The 27057-nt window shown below is 40.3% G+C and overlaps 1 protein-coding gene across 3 annotated transcripts in view; it reads right to left on the bottom strand.

Moving 5' to 3' along the window:
- Positions 1-27057, bottom strand: part of LOC113531323 (astrotactin-2) — a 371532-nt gene that overhangs the window by 22518 nt on the left and 321957 nt on the right. For all 3 annotated transcript variants that reach the window (XM_026921980.3, XM_053230640.1, XM_053230641.1), the window contains 3 exons: positions 23982-24115; positions 23075-23223; positions 278-419 (listed from right to left, as the gene is read on the bottom strand). In XM_026921980.3, coding sequence (XP_026777781.1) covers positions 278-419; positions 23075-23223; positions 23982-24115 — 425 coding nt within the window. The remainder of the gene's footprint in view (positions 1-277; positions 420-23074; positions 23224-23981; positions 24116-27057) is intronic.

Genomic DNA, 27057 nt, shown 5'->3' with positions numbered 1-27057 from the left:
ATATTGAAAAAATAATGGCATTTATCATGACACTTTCACATCATCATTTTCAGCTCAACTCAGCCAAAAATAAAACACATTTGCTACCCTGCTTGTATTTGGATTTTCACCATCAATCAAACACTATGGGAGGGAGTTTGATGGGGCATGTTTCGGAGGAAGTGACGTTGGACTAAAGGTTACAAACAGTCATGATTTTTCCAATGTTGAAAAGTTTTTCCAATGAAAATAAGCTTTTTTTTAAATGGATTGGAGGAATTACATATTGAGGACTTACTTATAGAGGCTATCAGGTTCCAGGCACTTAAAGATGAGGGAGTAGATGATGGAATGAGGATGTTCTCCGCTTTTTCTTCCAGGCACCACACATGAAGAGCCCAATCCGGAGAACAGGTCATCCACCAGACTCAGAACCTCTCCTGCAAAATAGTGAGAGAGAGCAAGAGAGATAGAGAGAGAGAGGGAGAGAGAGAGCAAGAAAGAACAAAGAACCAAAGAATGTGAGCAACAATGCCACAAAACCAACCCTGAGAAACGGAAAAACATTAAAACATTGTTAACTGTGTTGTTGTGAGCTCACCACACATGCAGTTGACTCAACTAATCACATGCGTGTACACAGAGACACCACATATTTATTTCTTTTTTTGTTATATTACTGTATCTGTATCTGTTGTAAACAGGAGCTGACCACACAACATCTCCTGACTACGTACAGAGAAATAATGACATGCTGACAAAACACTTCCCAGCACTACCCAAGAGGTGAACGGATTTTACCAAAAGAAGCAAGCAGTGAAAACATCTTGATTTGAGTGACTTTCCACTCTTAGTAGGTAGCAGACACGTATCAATGTTTTTTAACGTGTGCCAAAATACATATCAATATGGCGTGACGTGCCTGGGTTGTATAAAACTGGGGAGCAGTTAAAAATGGGTTGCAGAAGGGGAGGTCTAGAGAAAACGAAAGAAAAAAAAACATGAAGAGTCTGAACGAATGAATGATATAGGCACTTTCCCAGAAGGCAGTCTGTATTTAAAGAAAGCTTCCCGCACGCATACCGACACCTCAGGAATGCCCGAGCCAAGATCTCTTTTCCTGAGATCCCAAAGCCGTTAGGGTTCTCTCTGGGGCCACCACATCTCACAGATTTTGTATATTTTACAGACTTGACATTAATTAAACAGAAAACAATGGAACGGCAGCTTCACCTCAGACCACAATGAGACCCATGCTGACTCATTTGAATGATAGAATGCCTTGAATTCATGCATAGTTTCCTCTCTTCCAAGAAATCCAAATATCTCATGTTCTATATGATACAAAAATATCAACTGCACTCCCCACGAAGCCAGCGGTGAGTGTAAGACTCCATATGTTATATTCAGTGTAAAAGTGGTGAAGGGGTTACAGAAGGCCAAAGCAAGAGACACATAATGCATAATCATAATACTGGACCAAGCATACCTTCTTGATTCTCATTGTGTTGATTAATTTTCTGTAACAACGGCTCTGACAGTGGTTTCTTACAGAAGTTTTTTTTTGTTTATTTATTTAACATTTACAGAAGGAGTCTCCAGTGTCAGTGTTTTGTAGCAGTCAAAGGTAAAGATCTTCCACAATGGGAAAGTCTTCAAGACAGAGGAGTTTGTGACTAAAAATATGTTAAATATGTGACTAGCAGACAGCAGTCACATATTTAAACAGCAAACTACACATATAACCTAAATTACACAAATGGATGCATGTGGTAAATTAATTTATACAGCAGAGTTCCATGCAAGTTACAAGACTAGCTAGCTAGCTAATTTGCAGAAGTGCGATATTACATTTTCTCCTCAAAACGAATGCATCTGTAATGAGAGCACTTGAGGTGGTGTCCATAAATGGGACAGTCTGTTGTACTGGTATTTGAAAGTGTAAGTTATTTTCCTATGTGACTGCTGTCTGCTAGCATCAGCTGCTAACTGGTTACTTGAATCTTGCTACTAGCTAGCCACTTGTTTTCTAACTAGCTTCATCTAACAAGATCAACTAGCCTTTCATTTGTAGCCTAGCTACATTGTGTGCCTTTTATGCCTGTTTTTTGTGCCTCTTTAAGTTATTGTCATTAACTTACAATACTTGTTCTTTCTTTTTTAACAAAGTGCTAGCTGACCTCTACAACAGGACATGATTCCTTTGTTGTTGAAAGTGCCTCAGGACTCCCTCATGATGGAAGCTTTCACTGTGAAACTGTCTTAGCAATTAATTTACACCAGTTCAATCATGTACTTTAAGTTATTTCTGTAGAGTGTTGCTAGAATATATGATGCTAGCTAGCTGCAATGTTAGTTGATTATATTTTCTTGCTACTAGGCAGTCACTTGGTTGCTAACTAGCTACCACTGGCTTCTCATTTGCAGCTAGCTTTTTTGTACTGCATTTGTGTTCAGTTTTAAACTTTAAAGCAAATTATACTTAGAAAAATGTTACAACAGGACAAGATTTCTTCACTGTTGAAACCACCTCGTGATGGATGTTTTCATTGTGAGGAGAAAATGTAAGTACCTAAGCAAAGAGTTTTTTTTATTGCTGTGTTAATTAGTTAGATATCTTAGTCTAGTCATTTAAATGAAAACTAAAAACTGCTCTATCACTTTATTTATCACACCAGTAAAGTCATATAGTTTGTGTGTCTTTAAAAAAAAAAGTATGATGTTAGCTAGCTAGTTACTTGGTTGCTAAGTTATTTGTGTATACTAGCTAGCTAATAACATTAGTTGGTTAAATAATCTTGCTAGCCACTCAGTTAGCTACAACTACTAGCTACAACTGCCTTCTCATTTAGCTTTTTGTACCGGATTTGTGTCAGATTTTATCCGTTATTGTTAATGTCAGTAACATATACAATGTATTACAAATATACAATGGGTTTCTTTCATATTAAAGCCAAGCTAGCTGATTCTGAAAGTTTTTTCTTCATTTCCAACTATAAAATCAAAAGAAAGCAGAGGTTCCCTTTTAATAAAACATCATCTCGTTAAATTTCATATAAATGAAGTCATAAGAAAAGCTAAACGCAACCTTAACCTTAACTCTTCGTATGAGTTGGCTCATAAAAATCCCCCTGGATTTGCAACTGTGAGGTCCTGTTTCTGCTAAATCAGTACACTGTCAGTTCACACTTCCCTCTCTGTACATTTCTGTGGAAGGAGGATTTACATGGGAGATGGATCTCTGACAGAAGCCACATAGTCTTGGCAGAAAGCAAAATAAAAAGTCCCTCTGTTTTTGATGTAGTCCAGGCCGACTGCTCTTCGGACTTGCGTAAACACATGGCTGCTATGATTATACCATCCGTGTGGCCTTGGCCTGAAGACCACAGGGGCTTACGGGAGAATTTATGGAACATATCTACTGTTACGTCTCGTTTGTTTGGTTTCTTTGCACCCGCACGCCCGGGAGCTTGGGGCTGCCTGGTTCGTGTTAAATGTTAATTGTGCTGCAAAAGTGTTCAGAGTTTACAGAACGTCTGAGGCCACAGAGTCACACACGTTAGCTGATGATCTAAGTGACACTTTTATTACTTCTTTCCTCCTTCTGTGGAGTTAGCGCAGGCAAAAAAAACATTACAAGCAAAACTGCAATCACACCAAATCAACCCCCCAAGTTGTGCTTGTTTTCACAGAGTGTCTGCAGTTCTTTTTCTTGTGAGATTAACAGTGACGGATGGGTCAAGAGGCGCTTCAGGCCGAATGCGATATGACACTGGCACAAGCATGTGCGGAATGCAGCCGTAGAGCCAGAAACCGGCAGCTTCCTGACAGCTCCGTGCAGAGAGGGAGAGAGGGGCCATGCCGAAGGGAGAAAGAGAAACCCAAAGACTTAGAAATGAAGTTGAGGGAGTGTGTGTGTGTGTTAGTGGGGGGAAAAGGTGGAAAGGGAGACAGGAGACAAATAATTTAGTTTGAAGGTTTATGTTTCTGGATGTGGTCTGGATTGAAATAATATCTCTGTGTGTTTTGATAATCAGAATAAATCAACGGGTTGGTCCGTGACTGGGAAGAGGGCAGGGCGGGCCAGTTGTCTGGTGTCTTTCAGGGTCTCAGTCAGAATTATCACATAATCCAGAGATGTTAAAGAGGAAAGAAGGATAGAAACGAGTCAACGAACCTTAAATCTTTCAACAGTCATGCACCAGCTGCGCTTAACTACAATCTTTCAACAAAGACATATTAACTTCTATGCTCTGTTAAAATGAGCCATTTCTTTCTGTTTTCTTTTTTTTAGTAGAAGGAAAATCCAAAGAAATGATGCTAAAGTGGACCGATATTACAAATTATTTTTCCAAAATCAAGCTTTATGAGCTTGGCTCTGTAGATCACAAATTAATGATAATGTTCAGGGTTATTTGGTAATATGTAAGAATGTGGAATAAAGATATTAAAAATAGCTTTACAGTCTACACACCCCTGTTAAAATGACAGGTTTTTTTGAAGTAAAAAAAATGACACTAAGAAAAATCATGGCAGAACTTTTCTCACCTTTAATGACAAATTGCAAAGTATACAAAAATAAAGTGAAGAACAATCAGAAAATCTTATAGGGAAAAAAGAAAAAACTTACAATAACCTAGTTGCATAAGTGTGCATACCCCTAAACTAATACTTTATTGAAGCACCTTTTGATTTTATTACACCACTCAGTCTTTTTGAGTAAGAGTCTATCAGCATGGCACGTCATGACTTTTCCCAATCTTTCTTGCACAAACATTCTAGATCCATCAAATTGTGAGGGCATCTTCTGTGCACAGCCCGCTTCTGGTCAGCCCACAGATTTTTTAGTTGGATTCAGGTCTGTGCTCTGGCTAGGCCATTCAAAAACAATGAACTTTTGGTTAAGCCATTCCTCTGTTGATTTAGATGTATGCTTTGGGTCATTGTCGTGCTGAAAACTGAAATTGCTTTTCATCTTCAGCTTACTAACAGACACCTGAAGGTTTTGCATTAAAATCAGCTGGTATTTGAAGCTATTCATTATTCCCTCCAGCTTGTTAAATGATACTGCCACCACCATGCTTCACCGTGGGTATGGTGTTCTTTTGGTGATGTCCTTTTTTGTTGCACCAAACATACCTTTTGGAATTATGGAATTATTATAACTTTTGGAATTGTTCTCATCAGATCATAACACATTTTGCCACATGATTTGGGGGGATTTAGTTGGGCTTGGATGTTTTTTTTGAGAAAGGGCTTCTTTCTAGCCACCTACTCCATAGCCCAGACATGTAAAGAATACGAGAGATTGTTGTCGTATGCAGAGAGTAATCAGTACTTGTCAGATGTTCCTGCAGCTCCTTAAATGTTGCCGTAGGTTTCTTGGCAGCCTCCCTGGTAAATTTTTCTTTTATCCTTTTATAAATTTGGGAGGGATCTCCTGTTCTCGGTGATGTCACTGTGGTGCTCCATTTTCTCCACTTGTTGATGATGGCCTTCATGGTGTCCCATGTTATATCAAATGTTTTGGAAATTCTTTTATACCCTCACCTGGCTGAAATCTTTCACCAATTGAGACACTGTACATGCTTCGTGAGCTCTGTGTGGACCATGGCTTCAGAAGTCGGATGAAACCTCTGGCTTGCTCATTAGGGATAAATTCATAAATTTACAATTCATATCCTGAATGTATTTATTTCTGTAAAGCTGCTTTGTGACAATGTCCATTGTTAAATGCGCTACACAAAAAAAAAAAGGAAAAAGAACATCAGAAAGAACGTGGTCTGTTCCGATGAATCACGTCTTCTTTTACATCATGTGGACAGCCGGGTGCGTGTGCATCACTTACCTGGGGAAGAGATGGCACCAGGATGCACTATGGGAAGAAGGAAAACCGGCAGAGGCAGTGTGATGCTCTGGGCAATGTTCTGCTGGGAAACCTTGGGTCCTGGCATTCATGTGAATGTTACTTTGACACATACAACCTACCAAACATTGTTGCAGACCAAGTACACCCCTTCATGGCAACAGTATTCCTTAATGACAGTGACCTCTTTCAGCAGGATAATGCGTCCTACCACACTGCAGAAATTGTTGAGGAATGGTTTGAAAGTGTTCAAGGAGTTGACTTGGCCTCCAAATTCCCCAGATCTCAATCTGACTGAGCATCTGTGGGATGTGCTGGACAAAGAAGTCTGATCCATGGAGGCCCCACCTCGCAACTTACAAGACTTAAAGGATCTACTATTAACATCTTGGTACCAGACACCACAGCACACCTTCAGAGGTCTTGTAGAGTCCATGCCTCAATGATTCAGAGCTGTTTTGGTGGCACAAGGCAGACCTACACAATATTAGGAAGGTGGTTTTAATGTTATTGCTGATCAGTGTGTATATATATATATATATATATATATATATATATATATATATATATATATATATATATATATATATGTGTGTGTGTATGTATATATATATATATATATATATATATATATAGTGTACATGTAATCATTTCATTAGGTTATTCATTTGTTTTCCAACTAAAAGTTCCCTCTCTCTCTTCTCTTCCTTTCCTCAAACGGATTTTGCACATTTCTTACACAATGTACAAATTGATTTCCTAATCGTACATTCCGATATTGAATGTTAATCCTCAGACTTTGTGGAAGTGCTGGAAGGTTATAAAAGAGGTAAGTACATATCTGTGGCATGCCACTGTTTCCGTAACAATGCTATTGAACAATAAGATGCATGGTTTCTGGCGACTAGGAACGCTGGACGAGTGAAAATTCCAAGTGTGGGTTTTTATTTCCCCAGTGAATCCAGGATTCCTCCACTCCACCACGGACTGACGCAATGTTGATTCCAGCATCGTTTTTGACAAACTTACAAAACCTCGATTCTCTACAGAGGAGCAGTAGAAGTTGGAGAACAGAACAGCACTAATGGGCCAAAAACAGCTTGCCTCCTTCATCTCTTCTGTCTTATGTTTCTCCTTTTCTCCATATTCTCGATTTAATTTAAATCAATTCAAAGATTTCTTTATTGGCATGCTTTTGACTGCTTTGCTTTTTGCAAAGGAATTATATGAGCTTCCCAAAGCAGTTATATGAGAAACATACAGCTTCTCTTCTCTTCTCTTCTCTTCTCTTCTCTTCTCTTCTCTTCTCTTCTCTTCTCTTCTCTTCTCTTCTCTTCTCTTCTCTTCTCTTCTCTTCTCTTCTCTTCTCTTCTCTTCTCTTCTCTTCTCTCAGATTAAATTTTTTATCCCATCCAATCATGTATAGACCAGAATGAAATACTATTTCTCCAGGACCTTGGGGATCCTTGAGCATATAGGAGTTTTAGATATTGACATGGACAAAAATGGGCTTATGGGTAAGGGTTTAGGTCTTAAGGTATAAGAGTTAGGGTTTAGGGCTTGAGCATTAGGATTTAGGGCTTAAGGTTTAGGAGTTAGCGCTTAGAGGTTAAAGTTTATGAGTTAGGGTATAAGGGCAAAATTGCTAGTTGCTATGTAGGTAGCTGCATACTATTGGTAACTTTTGATGTCTTTTTGAAGTTTTAAAAAATGACAAACTTTTATAGTTTGCATAAAGAAAACTAAACAATAGCAAAATAATAAATTTATAAAGTACAGATTAGGAAAGGCAACATACAGTTGAAACTATAAGTAAAATAAATAATAATTTAAAAAAATTACAGTATCCCACTTAGTTCCCAAAAGTAGGACACTTTGCCACCTCAATGTAGGGCACTTCACCCTCAGAAGGTAGAAAATTTCACCCCTTAAACACTTTCTCTCCTTGAATAGACTTCACACCCCTTCCAACGTATGACACGTCACCCCCTCTTTACCCTCTGAAGGTAGGGGTCTTAACCCCAAAGTTAAGATACTGCACCCTCTGAATGTAGGAAATTAGACCCCTTAAACATGTTTCTTCCAAGAGGAGATTTCACCCCCCTGAAAGTAGGACACTTCAATTTCCAAATATAGGACACGGCAGCCCCCTAAAAGTAGGACCTTTCATCCACACTTTAGCCTCTGAAAGTAGGACCTTTAACCTCAAATATAGGACATTTCAACCATCCAAAAGTGGGACAATTCACCTCCCAAATATAGGACAAATAACCCCCCAAATACAGGACACTTCACCCCCCAAATGTAGGACATTTCTTCCCCAAAATATACAACAAATTGCCCCCCCCAAATGGGGGACACTTTACCCTCCAATTGTATGACACTTAGCCCTTCCAAATGTTGGACACTTAATCCCCAAATGTAGAACATTATACGACTAACCACATTCACTCTGAGGGTAGGAAACTTTGCCTTTACGAAGTATGACACTTTGCCCTCTGGAAGTAGGATTCTTACCCCAAATGTAGGACACTATTCACCAGACTCATCATTGCAATGAAGTAGCTGAGAGTTACCACCGAAATGGTTTTTGCCTGATTCATGTCTGATTCATGCTAAGGTAAAATTCTACGCAACACTTTTGAATGAACTAGACATTGTCTAAGGAATTGGACTAATAGGAATTCTCAGGTCAGTCAAAAAGAGATTTAATCTATCACTCACTCTTCTGCATCATATTCATGTGGAAAGCAAGGCTAGCACAATCCCAGCTGAACTCATTTACTTGACCCAAGATGCCATCATCACATCTATAATCAGAATAAAAACAAATAAAGATTTAATCTACATACATCCAACATCTGCTCATCACTCTCACCAGCTCAGGAGGGCTGTGATTTCAGATGACGTCGGCTTAACTTTCTAAAGCCTCTAACAGAACGCACCCGGCATCTCAGGGATCATGATGGCAGCCACAGATGTATGTGAACTCCACAATGTGGTTCTGAAGGGCCTGGTACCTCTCAGCCAGGCCTGTCAACATAAACGACATGCACCGTGCAGCTGGTGGAGATTAGCAGAGAAATTCTTTTCACCGAAAAGGCATATCGCGTGATCCGGAGCTAACAGTGCGATCAAAACCTCATGGCAAATGAGAGGTGACCTCTCAGAAAGCATAAGCAGAGAAGGAACAAATCACAGGCTGTACTGTGGGAGATGCCCAAAGCTCCTCTTTTTCTTTGGATATTGAGTTATTCTACCAGCATCTGGCTTAAAGAGGAACTGGCTTGATCTATCATATATATCTTACAGGCACCACCGCAAATAAGAGAGAAAAGGTTTACTGGAGCAGAAGCACTGTTACATCAGGGTGTATTGCAGGACCTGAAATTAATACTCCTGACAAAACTAAGCACAGTGTAATTAAAATGAAATCTATCAGATTTGAACTGAATAAATGTGTTACTCTGGTGGTAGAAATTCCATAGTATTTTTTTTTTTTTTTTATCAGTGCTGTTTCTTATTTCTTTTGAGCAGGAGAGCTGCAGTTTGTTTCCTATAAAAGTAGAGATACTCAGATATCTATCAGCCCCAGTTTGACATCATCAAATTAACGTAAATTGGTAGAAATGTGTATTTGTAGAAAAAAAAGTAAAGTTTTATTGGTTTATTGGTTTATTATGGATTATTAAAAAGGATACCCATATAAAAAGTTTAAAAACATTTTGTTGACTTTATACAGTTTATATTGTTGACTTTATGCAGTTCAGAATTAATGATAAGAAATTATCTTTTTTTTTTCCAGCTTAGACGGGTTAATAAAGTTGGTATGTCTCTGTGAATGAGCTGTTACTGTAGAAACAATAACATATCAGAACGAGATCATTAGTATTAACCTGTGATCTGCCTTGCTGTTGGAACAATTGTCAGAGCCTCAGTTATAGAACATTAATCAACACCTTCCTTCCCACCTGAAGGCTTGTATAGTATATGCGCTTAATAACACATATATACATGCTTTCTGTAGAGTGCAATCTGCAGAAAGGCCCGATTGAGTGAAAATAATTTTATTTTGGATTTGTCCAGCTCTCCCAAAGCAAACTTTCAGACCTAAAGTCTGATTCCCATACACAAGTTTGCACAGAGCTTCTATAACCAATTGCCATAACACAGTAGGATCCACGTCGATTCCAGCCAAAAGTCTGAATGAATGAGTGAGTCACTTTGTCTGAATGTGATTTCTTCATCTATTACCCCCAAACAAAACATAAAATGACAAAACATGAGAAATTTCCTCTAAATCACACCACAATACCACTTTCTGCCATTTTTTCTGTCATTTTCTTTGGAAAGTTAAACTCTTTAAATGTTTCAAGACTTCAAGACTGTTGGCAGTTCAAGAATGTTACACAAAAAAGTTTCTCTGAGGATTCAGGTATCTTAAGTTGTAATACGCACCAGCACAATTTGTTGAACACGCAGATTTTCTGGTGCCGATGAGTTCTTTTTGTTAGTATCTGTACCAGAACTCTCAGAAATGATTTAGTGTTTGACTGTAAGCACATAAACACGTGGGCATGGGATGTTTACCAATCTAGAACACTGAAAATCATTTCGGAAACATTATAGGCCATTACAATGGTTAGCACAACCAGCAGAGGAGGTTATTTACACCATTGGTACCCCTTTTGCACTGTCAAGGTGCTTGGACCTAATACCATTTAAAGTTTTCCACCATAAAAGGGCTGGTTCTCAGCCACCAAAAAGCTGCTGGATCCAAAAGCCAGTGACATGAAGGGCTTGGGAGAGTCATCATTTTGTCTATCTGAAAGGTACATAAAAGGTACATCCCGGAACACTGGGCGTGAGGCAGGAATACACCTTGGATGGGATGCCAGTCTATCATAGGACACTATGCACACTACAGTCCACCTACTAGCATGTTTTTGGGAGGTGAGAGGAAACCAGAGGACCTGGAAGAAACCCATGCAGAAACAAATAGAACCAAGGGACCCTGGAGCTATGAGGCAGGAACATTACCCACTGCACCATCTTGCCACCCCCAATTTGATAGGCCCAGTTATCGAACCTCCTGGGGCTCCCCAGACATTCCCAAGCCAACTCTGAGATATAATGTCTCCAGCAGGTCCTAGGTCCAGCCCGTCTTGGGGTGTCTAACCAGTGTGATGTGCCAGGTGACATCCTTGTAAGGAGCCCAAATCATCTCAACTGGCTCCTCTTGATTCAGAGATCCCCCCGCCGGCGAGCATGTCACAGTATACATTCTAAGACCACCCGTTCTCAAATAGCCACTAAAAAGAATTATTTTTACAGTCAGGCTGAAAAAAATTGCACAGTGTAAACTTTGCCATCTGGTATTTTAAGAGGTGGAGTGGTGGAGCAGAGCTGGTTTTCCCCTGACATCCCAAGTGAGTCAGGTGGTTTCTATGAAGACATAAAGAGAGTCTACATTTCAGACATTAAATTTCGACAAGCTTATCCATCACTTCACATCCATGCACGAAAACAGCTAGCTTATCTGGTATCACTATTGCTTTTTCAGATTGTGGACCTCCACGAACCCCGAGACCCTCAGAGCTCTTTGCTCAATGGTGGCGGTCTGATGAAAGCATTGGTTTGGGACTTCCAGTGTCAGATTCTAATGGCCCTCCGGGTCTGTTCCCACCTTCAGATTGAGAGTACAGTAAAGCAGAAACAGTAAACCATCTGTACATCTGGGCCTGACATTACAGCATACTTAAGCTGAAGGAGCAGAAGGTCATGTCCTGTGTGACTTGTCTGAACTGAGGCTTCAGGTTAGGTTACAGGTCAGACCTCCATGACAGAAAGGAAGGGATGGAGAAACATTGGATTATGCTATTCAATCAATATCGGACGGGTTGAAAGACGCCAAGTTTTCACGTTCATAGAAGATGTAAAATGTTAATGTAGAGGGTGATACATCCTTCTCAGAATATTCTAGTTACCACAGTAAGATGGATTTTTCCAGTGATATGCAAGATTGAGCAATAAGGTTTCCCCCTTGCTTTGTATCACACCTAGAGATCTTGCACGACATTCATTTGTCTCCAGGATCCAAGTGGGCCGTTCCTACACTTGTCTTGGCCAGATGGAGAACGGCGCTTTAGCCTCAGTGAACTTCCTACACAAAATCCATCATGCAACTTGCTGGTGATATAAATGGCACGGGGAAGCATTTGATCTCCACACGGATCTGCGTCTCGGGACCCTTAAATAACCTGTGAACTTGAGTGCACGGAAGCCTTGTCGATCCCCTGGTGGAAGAGCACCCATCTGTTTTTTGTGTGTAGTGACACGATAAATTAACATGTACTTTCTTCGTCTCGTTCTTACTTTTCAGCTCACCCTTGGAAGCCTCTGTCGAATGATTGTAGCTCTGCAGGAGGCTATAGTTTAAAAAAAAAAAAAAAAGAGCCAAGTATGTCATCCATCATGTTTGGTGCATATGTCTATTACGCAGAAGGGAATCAGCTGCAAAATGCACCTCTTTTATGGGCTTCCTAAGCTGGCAGCTCCATCCCCTGTTAAACTGTCAGCACTCTTTCAACCATCCACACACCTGAGTGACGGCTTCCTCTAACACTCTTTTCTTCACCCTTAGACTCTCAAACTTTTCACGCAGACTAAACACTGAATATATGAGTCTCGGATCGAGGAACATTAATTCCGACACGTTTGTAACAAGCACTATTTCGGGAATGGTACAGTATATCTGAGGATGATTTTCACTTTGTGTGTGAGGAGATCTGGAGGGATTGAAGCAGGATGAGATCCCGAGGTTGTGTTTTTGTGAGTCTCTGGTCAGTGCTGTGACTGAGGTCAGTGCTGACTCATTAATTGGCCTTTTTTTTTTCTTTTGGGATGTGAGGTCACTTTACTCCCCTGCTCTGTTGTGTGAAGGTCAACTCAGGCAAAACAAAACTCAGGAAGTAACAAATGACTCTCTCTGTTTTTTGCTGCTACTTATTTTTGCTTTCTCTCTTTTCTTCATGTGAATAGAAAAGAAAGAGTACAGATACAATCAGCAATCACTGTACTATTAATACTCTTATTAATCTAAAATTAATCACATATATTAATTCCAATCCGAATGATCTGGACAGTCACATTGTTACATTTTCCTATTACACGACAACCTAATTAGCATCTGCGCGTCTCAGTGCACCGCTAATGACGTCATCTTTTAATAAGAGAACCGTCTCTTCCTTTCAGTCGGTCGGAAATGAGATCTGGCCCATGAATTAAGGAGAACTTTCGGGTGGAGTCCTGCTGCAAACCAAATTCAAAACTGGGAATGATTTAAAATGCATAAATACAGAGAGGCAATAAAGGTCTGCTGGCCTGCGACCTTTATGAAGCGCTGTAAATTTGGACCAAATTCATATGCCATACGAGTTAATTAGCCGATGGTCTGCCGTCATAACGCACTGAGAAAGCACCAAACCCGGTGACCTCATCCGACGCCGAATTGGACTCGACTGGCATTACATCACTGCATGTGTGGCATTTGGCTGGGAGAGCAGTTAACACGATGAATGCCGTAAATGTAACCATAATGTCTGACTTCTTTTTTGCTTGCAGTCATGTAGACGTACGTCTTGTCGAGGATGCGTGTGTGAGAGAGACGTGTCTCTATATTATATAGGTGTGTGTCAGAGAGAGAGAGAGAGAAAACAAGAGCGGCTGATAGAAATTGTGTGTGTGTGTGTATATGTGTGTGTGTTTGTGTGTGAGAGAGAGTTGTGTGAGCGTTCTTGGCACCCTGCCTGCTCTCCAATCTGCTGATGGCTCTGCTCGTGACGCTGGGAGAAGCAGTAGCCATTTTTAGCGATGAGGTCATCCTTAATTAAGCAAACAAAGGCGGGCAGCTGAGGCACTCCAATCCGTTATCTCCACTCATCCTCAATGACGGCCCTTTATCTCCTTCTAATTGAATCGAGCCCCGGAGCTCAGCTTCACCGAGACGCGTCGGCACTTGGGGATCGCGCACCGCACACAAGTCACGTTGGGATTGTTGCGTAAACAAAAGGCAGGTGTCCACCCCAGTGTGTGTATGTGTGCGAGTGTGTGTGGGAGAGAGAAAGAGTCAGGGGACAGTGAAGTATCACCGATAAGCCGGGGAAGATGAAATGGAGATGAAAATAAAAAAGATCAAATGCCGCGCTGCCTCTCGTTGTCACACTGCAGAGCTGTGAGATGACATCATCGGCATGTGGTGGCCAGAACCAGAGCTTTCTCTCCCTCTCCCTCTCCCCAAGTCTCACTTTCTCCATCTTTCCTCTCTCTGTCCTTCTTTCTGTTTGCGTTTCTCTCCATCTCACAATCTATATCTCTCTCTACTTCTATCTGTCTCTCACTTTATCCCCTGTCTCTTTCTCTCTCTGTCTGTCTCTATCTTTCCATCTGTTTCTCTTTTTCTCTTTCTTTCTTTCTTTCTTTCTTTCCTGTTTGTCTGTATCTCTCGCCATCTATCTATATCTGTCTCTCCATCTCTCTTTCTTTGACTGTCTTATTTTCTCAATCTCTTTTTTCTCTCTCTCTGCCCTATCTGTCTTTCTTTTTATAGTCTTGCAGTTTTCATTTTGTCCGTCTGTCTGTCTGTCTGTCTGTCTGCCTGTCTCTCCCACTTTGTCTCTCTTTCTTTTTTCACTCTTGCAGACTTACTTTCTCTTTTCTCTTTTCTTTTCTCTCTCTCACCTTTTCCATCCTTAATTAGTGAATCTGGAAGAGGAACTCATTTGACCTATCGCAGGAATAACAGCCTGTCTAACTAACACACACACGTTTACACACATACTAAACTGGCTGTAAATTCCTAACAAGCCTTGAAGCAGCATCAGCCACATTGAGCCAGTTTACTGTGGAGAGCATTTAAGGTGCTAAGGTTAACCTCTCATTTTACAAACACACAGTCATCATATGATGTGTAGGAAAGTTTTATTATTCAAATTATGGTATTTTCATAGTAATGCATGATGAAACCTACTAAAATACGAGTCACCATTCATATAAATATCTGATGCACCAGTAAGCAAAACACAATTTTCTCTCTTTCCTATTATCTAACAGTTACTAACCTTTGACTATAATACATTAACACATTTCCTCTAGCATGAACGTACATCTTTCGACCCTCATCTCATACATCACAGGAGACCTCAGTGCATCCAGAAGACACCATTAACCGTCCTATTCTGTGTACATGAGCTAACAGTCATCCATGATTGGCTCGCATCTTCCTGACAGACAGGAGAGAAAGAACATTCCAGCTTTCCCACCCACAGAGAAGGCGCAATTATGATCAGTTGGATGCCTTTCGACACTGGGATTTGGAAACTCTCAATAACTGCTGCTCTAATGCAAATATTTTGACGGGGAACAACAAGACGACGTCATCATAAGAGCATATGCCAAACATGACACTGGAGTCATGGAGGGATTTTAACACGCGTCATTGTTCATTCAGAAAATCCTTGTTTCTTCGAATGTACTTAGAAGTACATGTAAACTTTTCCACTTCAGAAAAAAAAAACTTCTTAAAAAATTCCAGCTTTTCTCTTTTGTTCCCTTATCTGTAAATTCCTATAATTCAATCACTGACATGAGCAGCAGTATGACTAAAAAATGAATCTATTTTTAAGTTAAAACTGTCATAAAGCAGCATAAGCACCACTGATCTCACCAAATTCTATCTTATTTATCCAGCAAGTGATATCTAATGCACTGACTGCTCTCTCCAGCACTATACAAGTTCTCACAGTCATGTCTCTGCATACGGACGCCATCTAGAGGTTGTACATAGTGATGTGGGATTAACAAAAAACTAGAATGTATATGCTAGAATGTATAAGACTAGGATACAAGAATGGAACAGAAGCAACATGATTTTTCCTCAAAATACCAATTCATCCATTCATTCATTTTCAGTATGTGGATCGGGAGGCTGTCCCGGGAATAATGGGAGCGAGGCGGGAATACACCCTGGATGGGACGCCTGCATGTTGCAGGGCCGTTCAAAGAAATGTATATTTCATTTAATTAAGTGCATTTGGTGAAAAAAAATATCCTTCTAACTAGTTTATGAATGAGATCTGTAACAGACTTCTGATCTTTACAGTAATTACCATTTTTATTTATTCTAAATAATTTTTTGACCCCCATTTTCTCACACTTTGGACATTTGCGAATTCCCATCTACTAGCTAGTTCTGGCCTATCACACGACACCTACCAGTGGGGGAGGTAAAGCCTAGCACTTCCTTCCCCTACCTTCGTTTTTTTCTCTTTTTTTTCCCCAAACTGCTGCTTAGGGCAGCGTAACACACTCAGATGAAACTGCTATCCTCCCTCTTCCACATACATGAGCTCACAGACACCCACGATTTGCCTTGACTGGAATCGTCAGAAATTAATCTTTTGATTTCCAATAGGGTGAACACTTTCCTGTTGTGCCACCTGGAAGCCCATTTAAATCTTTAAGTTAAAAAAAGTAACAATAAAATACAAAATATATGAAAACCACTCAATTAATCATACAAATTTCAAACATAAGTTCTGTCTATGTTACGAGAAGCAGTTGTGAGTAGTCTGGGTTAAAGGATATGCATCATTGCTGGGAATCAATCTTTACGGACAAAATTGTTAACCAGAGAACACGATGTAAAATTGTTTATAGAGGGATGGAGTACAATGTTTTTCCTGCTCAGAGTTGGTCAGAACAAAGCTAAACATTTAATTTTCCTTAATTAGCAAATGTAAAACATATTTGTGGGCAGTGACTCAATAGCCTTAGGTGAGCATTGTGGCTGGTTGGAAAAATTTCCAAAATATAGCAGTGTGTGGGGTGGCAAAGAGAGCGAGAGAGAGAGACAGAGAGAGAGTGAGAGAGAGAAAAAAAGGGAGAGAAAGAGAGAGAAAGCTGGGATTATGTTCGGCAGGCTTGTTTGGCCAATCACAAAGATTAAGCTTAAACATGAGTTTTGGGAAAACTGTCTGAGCCTCGCCAGTGTATTACAGATCATGAGTGTGAGCCAACAGGATGAAACCCGAGCACAGTGTTTACTTTGCAATTATCCGTTCAGCTCTTTGAGAACCTATTCGTCTCCTTGCTGAAGTGTAAACGGTAGCTAGGAGCTCATTTTCTTTCTTTTTTTCTTTTCCTTTTTTTAACAGGCACCAAAATCATCCATATCAGTAACAGTTGTCAGGTCTAATCCAGAAGCAATTTGATGTAATGTAGGGTGACTAAAGTGGGTGGTCTATCAGTGCGAGAGTCGTAAATAGGGCAGTAATAAGAGATAATTAATGCTGATTACGGCCTTTAAAGTTCGCATAATGAAGACTGAACACGCCAGGGGTTAACCTTTGGTGAAAGTGAGTATTCATTTCATTCCAGTCAGAAGGCAACTAGGTAGAGCAGCAAATTTCCTGGCAGTAAATGTGCACTCCTGACATAAAGACAGTCCTATTTGGAAGACAGCGGACCTCCAAGGTCCTATATTTTGTCAGTTTTTAAGGGCAGCATTATGCACATTGTTTTCATTCTGAGCAATCCTAAAATTCTGTTCACCATAAAAATTTTGGCAGTATGGTGGTTTGAACTCTCACTCGGACTATGGGGTACATTTATAAACCTATCTCATATTCAGCTAACAGTCATATTTGTTTTTGTGTTTGTAGAGTTCCAATAGGCATTTCTTTACAGCTAGCAAATTAGCTACAGATTTCCAACATCTGCAGCTAGTATATGTAGCTAATTTGCTAGCTGCTATCTACCTAGCTATGTTTTTAAGTAGAGTTGTCTAGGTTTGGGTGTAGGACATATCTATGAGACTTACCTCTGCAATGCTAGCCATATGAGATCCCAGAGAAGCGACGTCATTGTTATGATTGTCATCATCTACTGGGGTGCTGGGGTTGAATTGCAACTGGCAGTTAGTTGTCATTTTTGTAGGAACATTGTTTTCAGGTTCCTGTATGTTTGTCTATTTAGTTATCTTTGGAGTCACTTATACAAGAAAAATGATTTATCATCACACACTGGAAATAAACAGTGTGTTATACAACTAATATATTATCACGTTTTTTTTCTTTTTTAAATTAAAATTTTCAAAAGCATCTTGGAGTTGTAGTAGATGGAAATCATTATATATTAAAATGAATAGTAGGCCTATTTTTACAGAAATAACAATTTTACAAAGCTAGGGATGTTTTACAATAACTAACAGGTGATATAGCAACCATTGTTGCTATACTGTCGGCCAGTTTCTCAGTCGAACATAGCTAGGTAGTTCTAGAGTGATACCTCATTTAGCTACAAAAAATATCAACAAACAAACATATACAAATCAAATCAAATGTATTGTCTAAGCCAATCCCAAGCAAGGCTGTATACTGTATATCCAGGTCCAAAGAAAACTAGTAAGTCAAACATTTAAGAACTCATGCTAAACTTCCTGTACCTGTGCAGAGATGACTGCACTTCGCTTGCCAGTGAAATTCCTGACTTTAAACATCAGGATTTATGAAGTGGCAACTGGGCTACTGTCCAAATGCACCTAACACACTCCCCAATTTCTCTGCCACCCCAACTCCCTCACTGAGGTATTTGTGGGAGGAAAGGGAATGGACAGCGTTAAGTTTCTTTCCAGCAGAATGATCCATCTATTTCTAGGGGCCAAGAAAAAAATAGATATATATGTATACATATTTTTGAATACCTAAACAAATATGTAAACTCAATGCATCAAATCCTGTAATGAAATAAACATAATTACTGACAAATAACACTTAGTAGAATTCTTTTCACATCCATAGGTTACAAGAATTAGGCTTGAACAATGTGTTGTTTCTAAAAAGTTATCATTTTTATAGTAACAGCTAATGCACAGAGACTTGTATGGCAGACGCTCCAGAATATATGACTAATAATAAACAAACAAACAAACAAAACCATTATTTAACAAAGAAAACATAAGATCATTGATGGCAAAATTTTCTGTGAGTAGATATTTATTTACAAATTTTTGGAAGGAGTCTCCAGTGCCAGAGTTTTGTTTTGCTGAAGTTTTCAGGGCAAAGGAGTTTGCAGGAACTAACTTGTTTTGCAGACTTTCCACTACATTTAATTCAATTCAGTTCAATTTTATTTGTATAGCGCTTTTAACAATGGACATTGTCACAAAGTAGCTTTACAGAAATAAATGGATTCACAAAAATTATATTGTAAATATGTGAATTTATCCCTAATGAGCAAGCCAGAGGCGACGGTGGCAAGGAAAAACTCCCTGAGATGATATGAGGAAGAAACCTTGAGAGGAACCAGGGTCAAAAGGGAACCCATCCTCATCTGGGCGCAACGGATAGTACAGTTATAAATAAATCCCTTCTATTATTGTGTACTATATGGACAAATAGTGCAATTGTGCAACCAATAAATTCATCACAGTCATTTAATGTAACTGTAAACAGACAAAAAGTATGTGCCATTCATTAATAAATTAAAAATGAGATTTGTTGGCATAAGTTGTTATAAGAGAAATAAAACACTCCAGGATGTGCTGTTACAGCGTGGAACTTCAGCATGGTAACCGTAACTCCGCTTCACACCATCCCACCATTGATTATTTTCCTATAACAGCACACCCACAAGTGTTTTATTACTTACATATTATCTTAGACAACCTTTAGATTCTTTAAGAAATGTTGAAATAACATGGTGATAAATTGGTAAATCTAAGGATTTTCTAAGGATTAAGTAGGGATGTTGAAATCAACTCCCCAAATGTTAGCATAGTGTTTGCTGATGTAAAAATCAGTTGGACTTTGACCAATGCTGTGGCATTTCACATTTTCCTCCAAAACATTACTCAAGATTTGCAGCATCAAGTGATCAAAATATCTGAAAGCAAGAGAATAAACCCTGAGCACTCCTCAGATTTGGCTACTGTGGGTCTCATATCTGATGAACTGAAGGAAATTTAAAGCGGACCGCACGCCAGTCATTCACGTCATCTCAGTGAAATCAAGAAGCGAGGACTGAACTCTTAAAACTCAAAAGCTCTTGGCTTTTGATGGCACAGTGCTTTGAAGGAGTCCAGGTCCCATCTGTTCTTAAGAGCAACACGTTGAGCTGTGAATAGGGCTGAACTTCATCTCCTGTTCTTCTCATCTCTTTGGTCTTTGACATGAAGCAGTTTCACATTGTCTTTAATGATTATAGACTACCACATTTTATTTCCTGAGGCAGGTCATCCAAGACCGGAAACATTTCAAGGATCATTTGATATCATACAATCTGTACTTGTTGACATTGAATGTCTTTTCTTGTTCAGGATGGATTTCACTGGCCGGGCAATTTGTCTCCAGCTTCTAACGGCTCTTCCTGAGAGAGCCCCGCAAAAAAGTGGCCCATTCTTTCCGCAAATCCCTTTCGCCGTCCAGTTCCAACTTCATATCATCGCTGTCAATCTCCAGGTTGGAGCACAACAGACATATTTAAGTCATATCTCAAACAGTAAGACATCTTCATATTTTACAAGACATGATAGTTCAGAGAGGGAATGGCTCCTTGTATGGCCAAAAAACTGTGGCCAAAAACATGAAATGATATCTCCTCTGATTGAAGGCATCGCACAGGCGTCACAATGCCAAAATTTAGAGGAAGCTCTCACTTTGGTTCTTTGAGGACTGCAGACACAGCAAGGGATAGAAATTTATGACCAGTGCCTTGGCTGGCATTTTTTAAGGACTCTTCATAAATTTATCTATCAGCTAATTGACAGGGATGTATTGCTAAAAGAACGTCTGAGTCACCCACCATCTGCCCCTTCCTGGCCCTTCGGCCCTCCTCCTGCACAAATGGATGACTAAACCTGGCCAGATCTACCTTTCCTCTTCCCTATCCTCCTTTATTAAATGCCTATCACCCAGAAGCTGACTCACTATCTATGACTTAAGGGTGGAGGAAGGAGGGGGTCCGGGCCAATTAGGAACCCTGCAAATCTCTTTCTTTCCTTCCTAAACTCCATCCTCAGGCTTCTGTAACCTTTTCTCTGAGATGACGGAGCCTAAGTGGACTTCACAAGATCAACAGAACCATCAGTCAGTGTGGTGTGGTGGTGGTGTGTATGTGTGTGTGTGTGTGTGTGTGTGTGTGTTTTCTTCCACCAGCTCGCCAGCCCAGGAGGCTATGAGGAAGACGTCATATAGAACAGTCATTTCCCAGCACTGGGAAATTGAATTTCTAAATTGGTCGCAGTCATAAGATTAGAACGCCGACTCTAAACAAACAGTGACCTTCTTTCCCAGCCAATTGATGTCAGTCGAATGTTTAAAAGTTTCATACGTCAATTTTTACTGTAGCGCCGTTCATAGTATAGACGTAAAGATAAAATATGGGCCAATACAAGTACTTTGTACATTCATATTCATAATTTTGGCAGACTCTCTTATCCAAAGTGCCTGGGTCAAGAGTCCTTCAATGCCAGCTCTTTGGTTCCAGGATTTAAACTTCACTTCAGTAGTACCAAGTATTAACCATTGACCACCATTGTCTTTAAGGATGCCTTGACATACGCAGTGTTTAGTCCATTTGAATCAAACCCTGGTGTGTTTTTCTACTTAATGAGTTTGAGGCAGGACACAAAGCAACACCACTGGTGCTGACCCAAACACCCAGTCCAAGAGCATCTTAGTGAGGTGGAGTAATCTCTAACATGGTTTAATTGATGTGAGAAAGGGATTCAACTATGAAACACCTTGACTGCAGGAAGGGAATCAAACATGCTGTGTGTTTTTAGTTGCAACATATGTTTTTCTAAATTTGAGCTGCCTAACTGAGCCAAAGGACAGAACTGTAGAGCTGCAGAAATTCCAGGTGTTCTGGAGATTTGCAACGATGAATAAAAATAAAAAATAAACGCTGGGTACGTACACTATATGACCAAAAGTAAGTGGACACCTGACCTTTTTTTGTGATCAAATGATTTTTATTCAAACCCATACTAACGAATACAACAGAGTGCAAACATCTTTTGAGTATAACCAAAATAAAACAAAACACAAACCACCACCACCCCACCCCGTGCCCACCCCATGCCCACCCCATGCCCAATCTCTCCCCAGCCTGTGCCCAGCCCATGCCCAAACCCCCCCAGCCCGTGCCCACCCTTCCCTCCACCCTGTGCCCACCCCATGCCCAATCTCCCGCCAGCCCATGTCCAGCCCATGCCCACCCTCCCCTCCACCCCCAGTGGTCTCATTTAAAAAAGACTATACTGTATAGTTACATGTAAGTGGACATCTGACCATGACACCCATATGTGCTTGTTGAACATCCCATTCCAAATTACTATGGAGTTGGCTCCCCTTTTGCCACTCTAGCAGCCTCCACTCTTCTGGGAAGGCTTTCCAACAGATTTTGGAGGGGAATTTGTGTTCATTCAACTACAAGAGCATTAGTGAATTCAGGCACTGATGCGGGGTGAGGAGGCCTGGTGTTCAGTCCACATTCCAGTTCATCCCAAAGGTGTTCAGTGGGGTTGAGGTCATGGCTCTGTGCAGGACACTCGAGCTCTTCCACTCCAACCTTGGCAAACCATGTCATCATCAAGCTTGCTTTGTGCACAGGGGCATTGCCATGCTGGAATAGGTTTGGGTCTCTTCGTTCCATTGAAGTGAAATTGTAATGTTACAGCATACAGAAACATTTTAGACAATCATGTGCCTCCAACTTTGTGACAAATTTTGGGGGAGGCCCACATATTGAGGGTCCTGTTCAGGTGTCCACATACTTTTAGCCATATAATGTACACAAAATTGAGCTGGCTCCACGTGCTAGGTGCTCACACAGGAGGTAAAGGTTTATTCACCCTTTCCTGTTGCCATTCTTCTCACCAATGAATGCAAAAGTTTTTTACAAGTTTTTTCACCCCTGTACACTGCTCAGCCAAACGTTTTTGCTTTTTGTTGTGTTTAATTCTGTGCAGTGTGAAACCAAAGCAAATCCAAATAGCAAATGAACCAAATATGAATTAATATCACTCTGACATGACAAACAGACTACCAGGTGTGAAATCTCGCTAAGAGTAATGTGTCTTCAGCAAGTCACTTGCAGGTTCTAACAAGGCTGTGCTAAAGAGCACATAAAATACAGATAGTATGTCAAATACTCCAGTGACCTACGTACCAGTGTAGATCTCAGCTTCGGATGGGTCCTCAATGCGCTTATGTTGGATGATGTAATCAGCCACTTTGTAGCCAATCAGAGGTTCCACATCTACCCACTCGAGAGCCACTACAGTGCTCGAGGGCTCCAAGTGAGGAGACAACCTCAATCTGCAAAGCAAAATGTCAAGATATGTTCATTTATGTTAAAAATAGGTGATCTAAATAAAAAAAGAGACCTAAATTAAACCAACAAATGTATACTCCTTTGAATAGTATTTTGTACACAGAACAAGATATCATACAGTACAGTACAAATGGCTGTCTGTACCAGTAAAAATGATGGCGTATACGTTTAAATGATTTTATTTAAATTCATACAAAAAAGGCTGAGCAGCAGTCACTAGAGTGTGTGTATATATAAGTACATACATTTTTTTTCATAGATTATTATAAATCAGAATTATTCCTGATTTTGCTTTGCCCCTTTTACATCTTCTTCCTGTTACACAGGAGTAATTTGATAAAAAGCTAAGGCTTTTAAAACCAAAGTAGTGCTTGGGTATAATAAGATTTACCAACCTCAGAGTTTACGTGTAGTCTCCACTATGCTATAATGTTCAATCAGGAAAAACGCAAATTATGTCCTAGGTATAACTATGATAAGGTCATTAAAAGTCAAAGGTAGAACATTTATGAGTTTTTCAAGACATCTAGACATCTAGTTTCAAAAACAATTGGTTCTGAAAAGTCACTCATCTCCAAGCCCCTATGACTCACAATTACACAAAGTACTGACAGCGCGGAACATTCTGGTACCTTCCTCAGGAGGAACAGAAACTGTCAGACAGCAATTAAAGAGCGGCGAAGGCTCGATGAGGCGAGACAATTGGAGGATGAGGAGTTAGCGAGGGGAGAAAGCGACTTACACGGGCTGCTGCAGGGGGCTGCAGTTGGGTAGCCCATCGCTGCCGAAGGCGCTCAGGTCGCAGCGGCACCAGTTGTCGATGACGTCACCTTTGCCTGCGCACCAGTATGAGCTCATGGCGGCACTCTTGAAGGCCTGAGAAAGGGTGAAATGGAACAGGTGAAAGAAAAGCAATTAAATTTGGCGAGGGCACAGTGAGTCATACCTCGGGAAGCGGCAGACTACACACCCGCTCGCTCGCGCCTCAGCTCGAAATGTGGCACGGTTCTGCGAAGTCGCACTTGGAGAGAGGGCATCTCCAGGCGCTTCGTACAGACATGGGCATGTCTGATTTTAATTGGAAACCGTGACAAAAAGGTCAGACTGTGGGACTGTCAAGATCTGGGAACTCTGGGGCTTATGAGAGGAAAAGCTGAAGAATAAAAGGAAACATGCAAAACCATATCAGACAGGTGATTTTGAATTTATTACTTTTAATCCTAATATGTCTTCACTAATATTAGTCAAATCTGTACTAACTTAGTCAGTATCCATGGTCTCGCCAGCTTGTATTTGGAATTCCCAACTTCTCTTGTTTAAACAGATCAAATGGTAGGGCTAGACCTGACTCCAGATGTGGCAAACAATTTAGCTAATGCAATAAAAACTTTTTCATGTAATAACAGCTAATAATTAATTCATTTATTTATTCTTTCGTCTTCAGTAACCACGTTATGCTGGTCAGGATCACGATGCATCCTGGAGCCTACCCATGGAACACTGGGCATTAGGCGGGAATGCATTCTGGATGGGACGCGCACACATTCACACCTGGAGCAATTTAGCTTACTTAATCAACCTGCATGCAACTTTTTGGCAGGAGGGAGGAAACTGGAGATACAAAATACCTCCTCAAGCTCCACTTTCTTCCTATTTCCCATCTCTTACTTTCTCTACTTGTGACGAAATTTACATACCCTTGTCTCCTATCACCGTCTTTAGTGGATATCCAGTGCAAGGCAGAAGCTGGTCAGGTTCTCAGAGTTCTCCACACGTTATAGTTTCACGGTCACTCTTGTCATTTAGTTAAGGGCATAGCCTGCACTCACTAAATTTTAATTCCAAGACCAATTGATTAAACAAGTGAAATCGGGCGATTCCTGCTTGGTTGGAATGAAAACTATAATACCTGGTGTAAAGTGACCACATGAATAATTTCAGCCAACTGATGACGTCAATGTGAACCAACTTGGCGGCCTGACCTGTGGTCACTACATCGGAAGGCATTTATACGCACTGATGGCATCACTCTGCGATCTTTGTGCCAGGTCGCCACATTCATCTTCTTCCAAGATTAGCAAACGGTTTTGATGAATGAAAGGTTTTTAGAGTTGGAGTGGAGGCGGATGGCAGGGCAATCCAATCTATGGAGTTATAATGACCTGCATGAAAGATGCTTTACAGAGAAAGAGAGATGTGTGGGTGGAATGGAAGGGGAGATCTATCAAGAAGAGAAAGAAATAAAGTGAATGGGTAGGATGGATTGAGACAATAAAGAGAAACAAATCAAATAAATGGCTTAACTGAGATGAACCCTTGTAGTGCAAGACTAACAACCATAACAGACCAAAAAGTTTTTACTTGCCTCTATGAATGAGAACCAGAATGTGAGAAAACAACTTGTGTTCTTTTCTTATTCAGCACCAATCCAAGAAGGAAACATGATGATCATGAAACATGATTTCTTGCCTTTTGCTTTTGCCACCCATTGCTTTCCTATTTTCATATGAAAAACCCACTACAGGACATGTATGACCACTCAGTGGCACATGTAAAAAAGACACCAACCACAGTTACATTTTCAACCACTGTTACAACCAGAGTTACATTTTCCAAGTAATGTGAGCTAGGTCAGGTTGAGTAAACAGGCAGTATATATACTGTACATGTGTGTTAACTGTTAGTGGGTTTCACTGTGGGGGAGACTGTTGAACTCTATACACACTTCTTCCTGAAGGAAATAAGGAAACAATATGGTGACCTTTCAAATCACAGACTTAAATACCAAACAGTGTTTATAAAAAGAGGCCTCAAAAGATACGCATATGCATACAATCAGAAAATATACTTTTAGACAACATAATGACCGGATAAATGGAATAAGATGTATACAGTGCTGTAGGCTATTTTGCCAAATAAACAGAGTTTTTCAATGCTTAGAAGACCCTTGAACTGTATGTGACACCTTATTTTCGTAAACTAAGCTTCAGAAAATCCCATTGCCACTGACAGGAAATGGAGTGATCCCGACCTCCAAACGTATTTATGTTCCACTTATCTTTGTTAAGCCTATTAGTGTCGCCATTCCCTGCCTGAAAACAATGTAAACACTGGCCAGACGGACAGCGTGCTGGATTCATCGAGTGCGACCCCAGGAGCGGTGGGAGCTCATACCTATCGCCCAGGTTAATGGAGCACAGTGCATGTCTGAATGGGAAATGGAAAATATTGCTGACGCATCTTCCAGGTAACGAGACCTTCAGTTGAACCCGTTGTTCATGAGGGGAGGAATCGATATGGCTGAGCTGTTTAGAAACCAGGCGACGTCATCTTAGTATGCTCTAAGTAGATTTCCTTTACCTTTCCATTGTAAATTGAGTGTAAATTTATCCTTATTCATGCTCCAGGAAAAAATTTTTTCTCTCAGCACCTGGGTCACTGGTTTAATACTTAATAACTTATATGCTCATATTGGCTTCCTATTTTCAAATATGTATTGGATTTGCTCTTGCTTTGAGTGCCTACTCTCTGGCTAAGCACTTTTTATGCCTCCTTTCCAGACATGCGTCCATTCAATCATCTACTGAAAAGCCCTATCTCTCGGCACATATATATACCAATTCCCTATGAGCTCTTAATTCTTCCGAGATTGCTTGTAACACATTTTGCAGAGAAAGTAGAGAACCAAGTTTTGGACAAGAGGTGTGTAAGCAGAAACTGGGATAGGAAATGGCTTATGCTAGCCAGTTGCCGAGATGCAGGACAGTTTGTCTAAAAAGTTCATCCATTGTTTGTTGGGACGTGAGATCCTTGTTTGT

The sequence above is a fragment of the Pangasianodon hypophthalmus genome, chromosome 27 (assembly GCF_027358585.1).
Source record: "Pangasianodon hypophthalmus isolate fPanHyp1 chromosome 27, fPanHyp1.pri, whole genome shotgun sequence".
Lineage (NCBI taxonomy): Eukaryota > Metazoa > Chordata > Actinopteri > Siluriformes > Pangasiidae > Pangasianodon > Pangasianodon hypophthalmus.
Note: the sequence above shows the minus strand (reverse complement) of the source record. Positions and strands in the feature narration are given on the sequence as shown.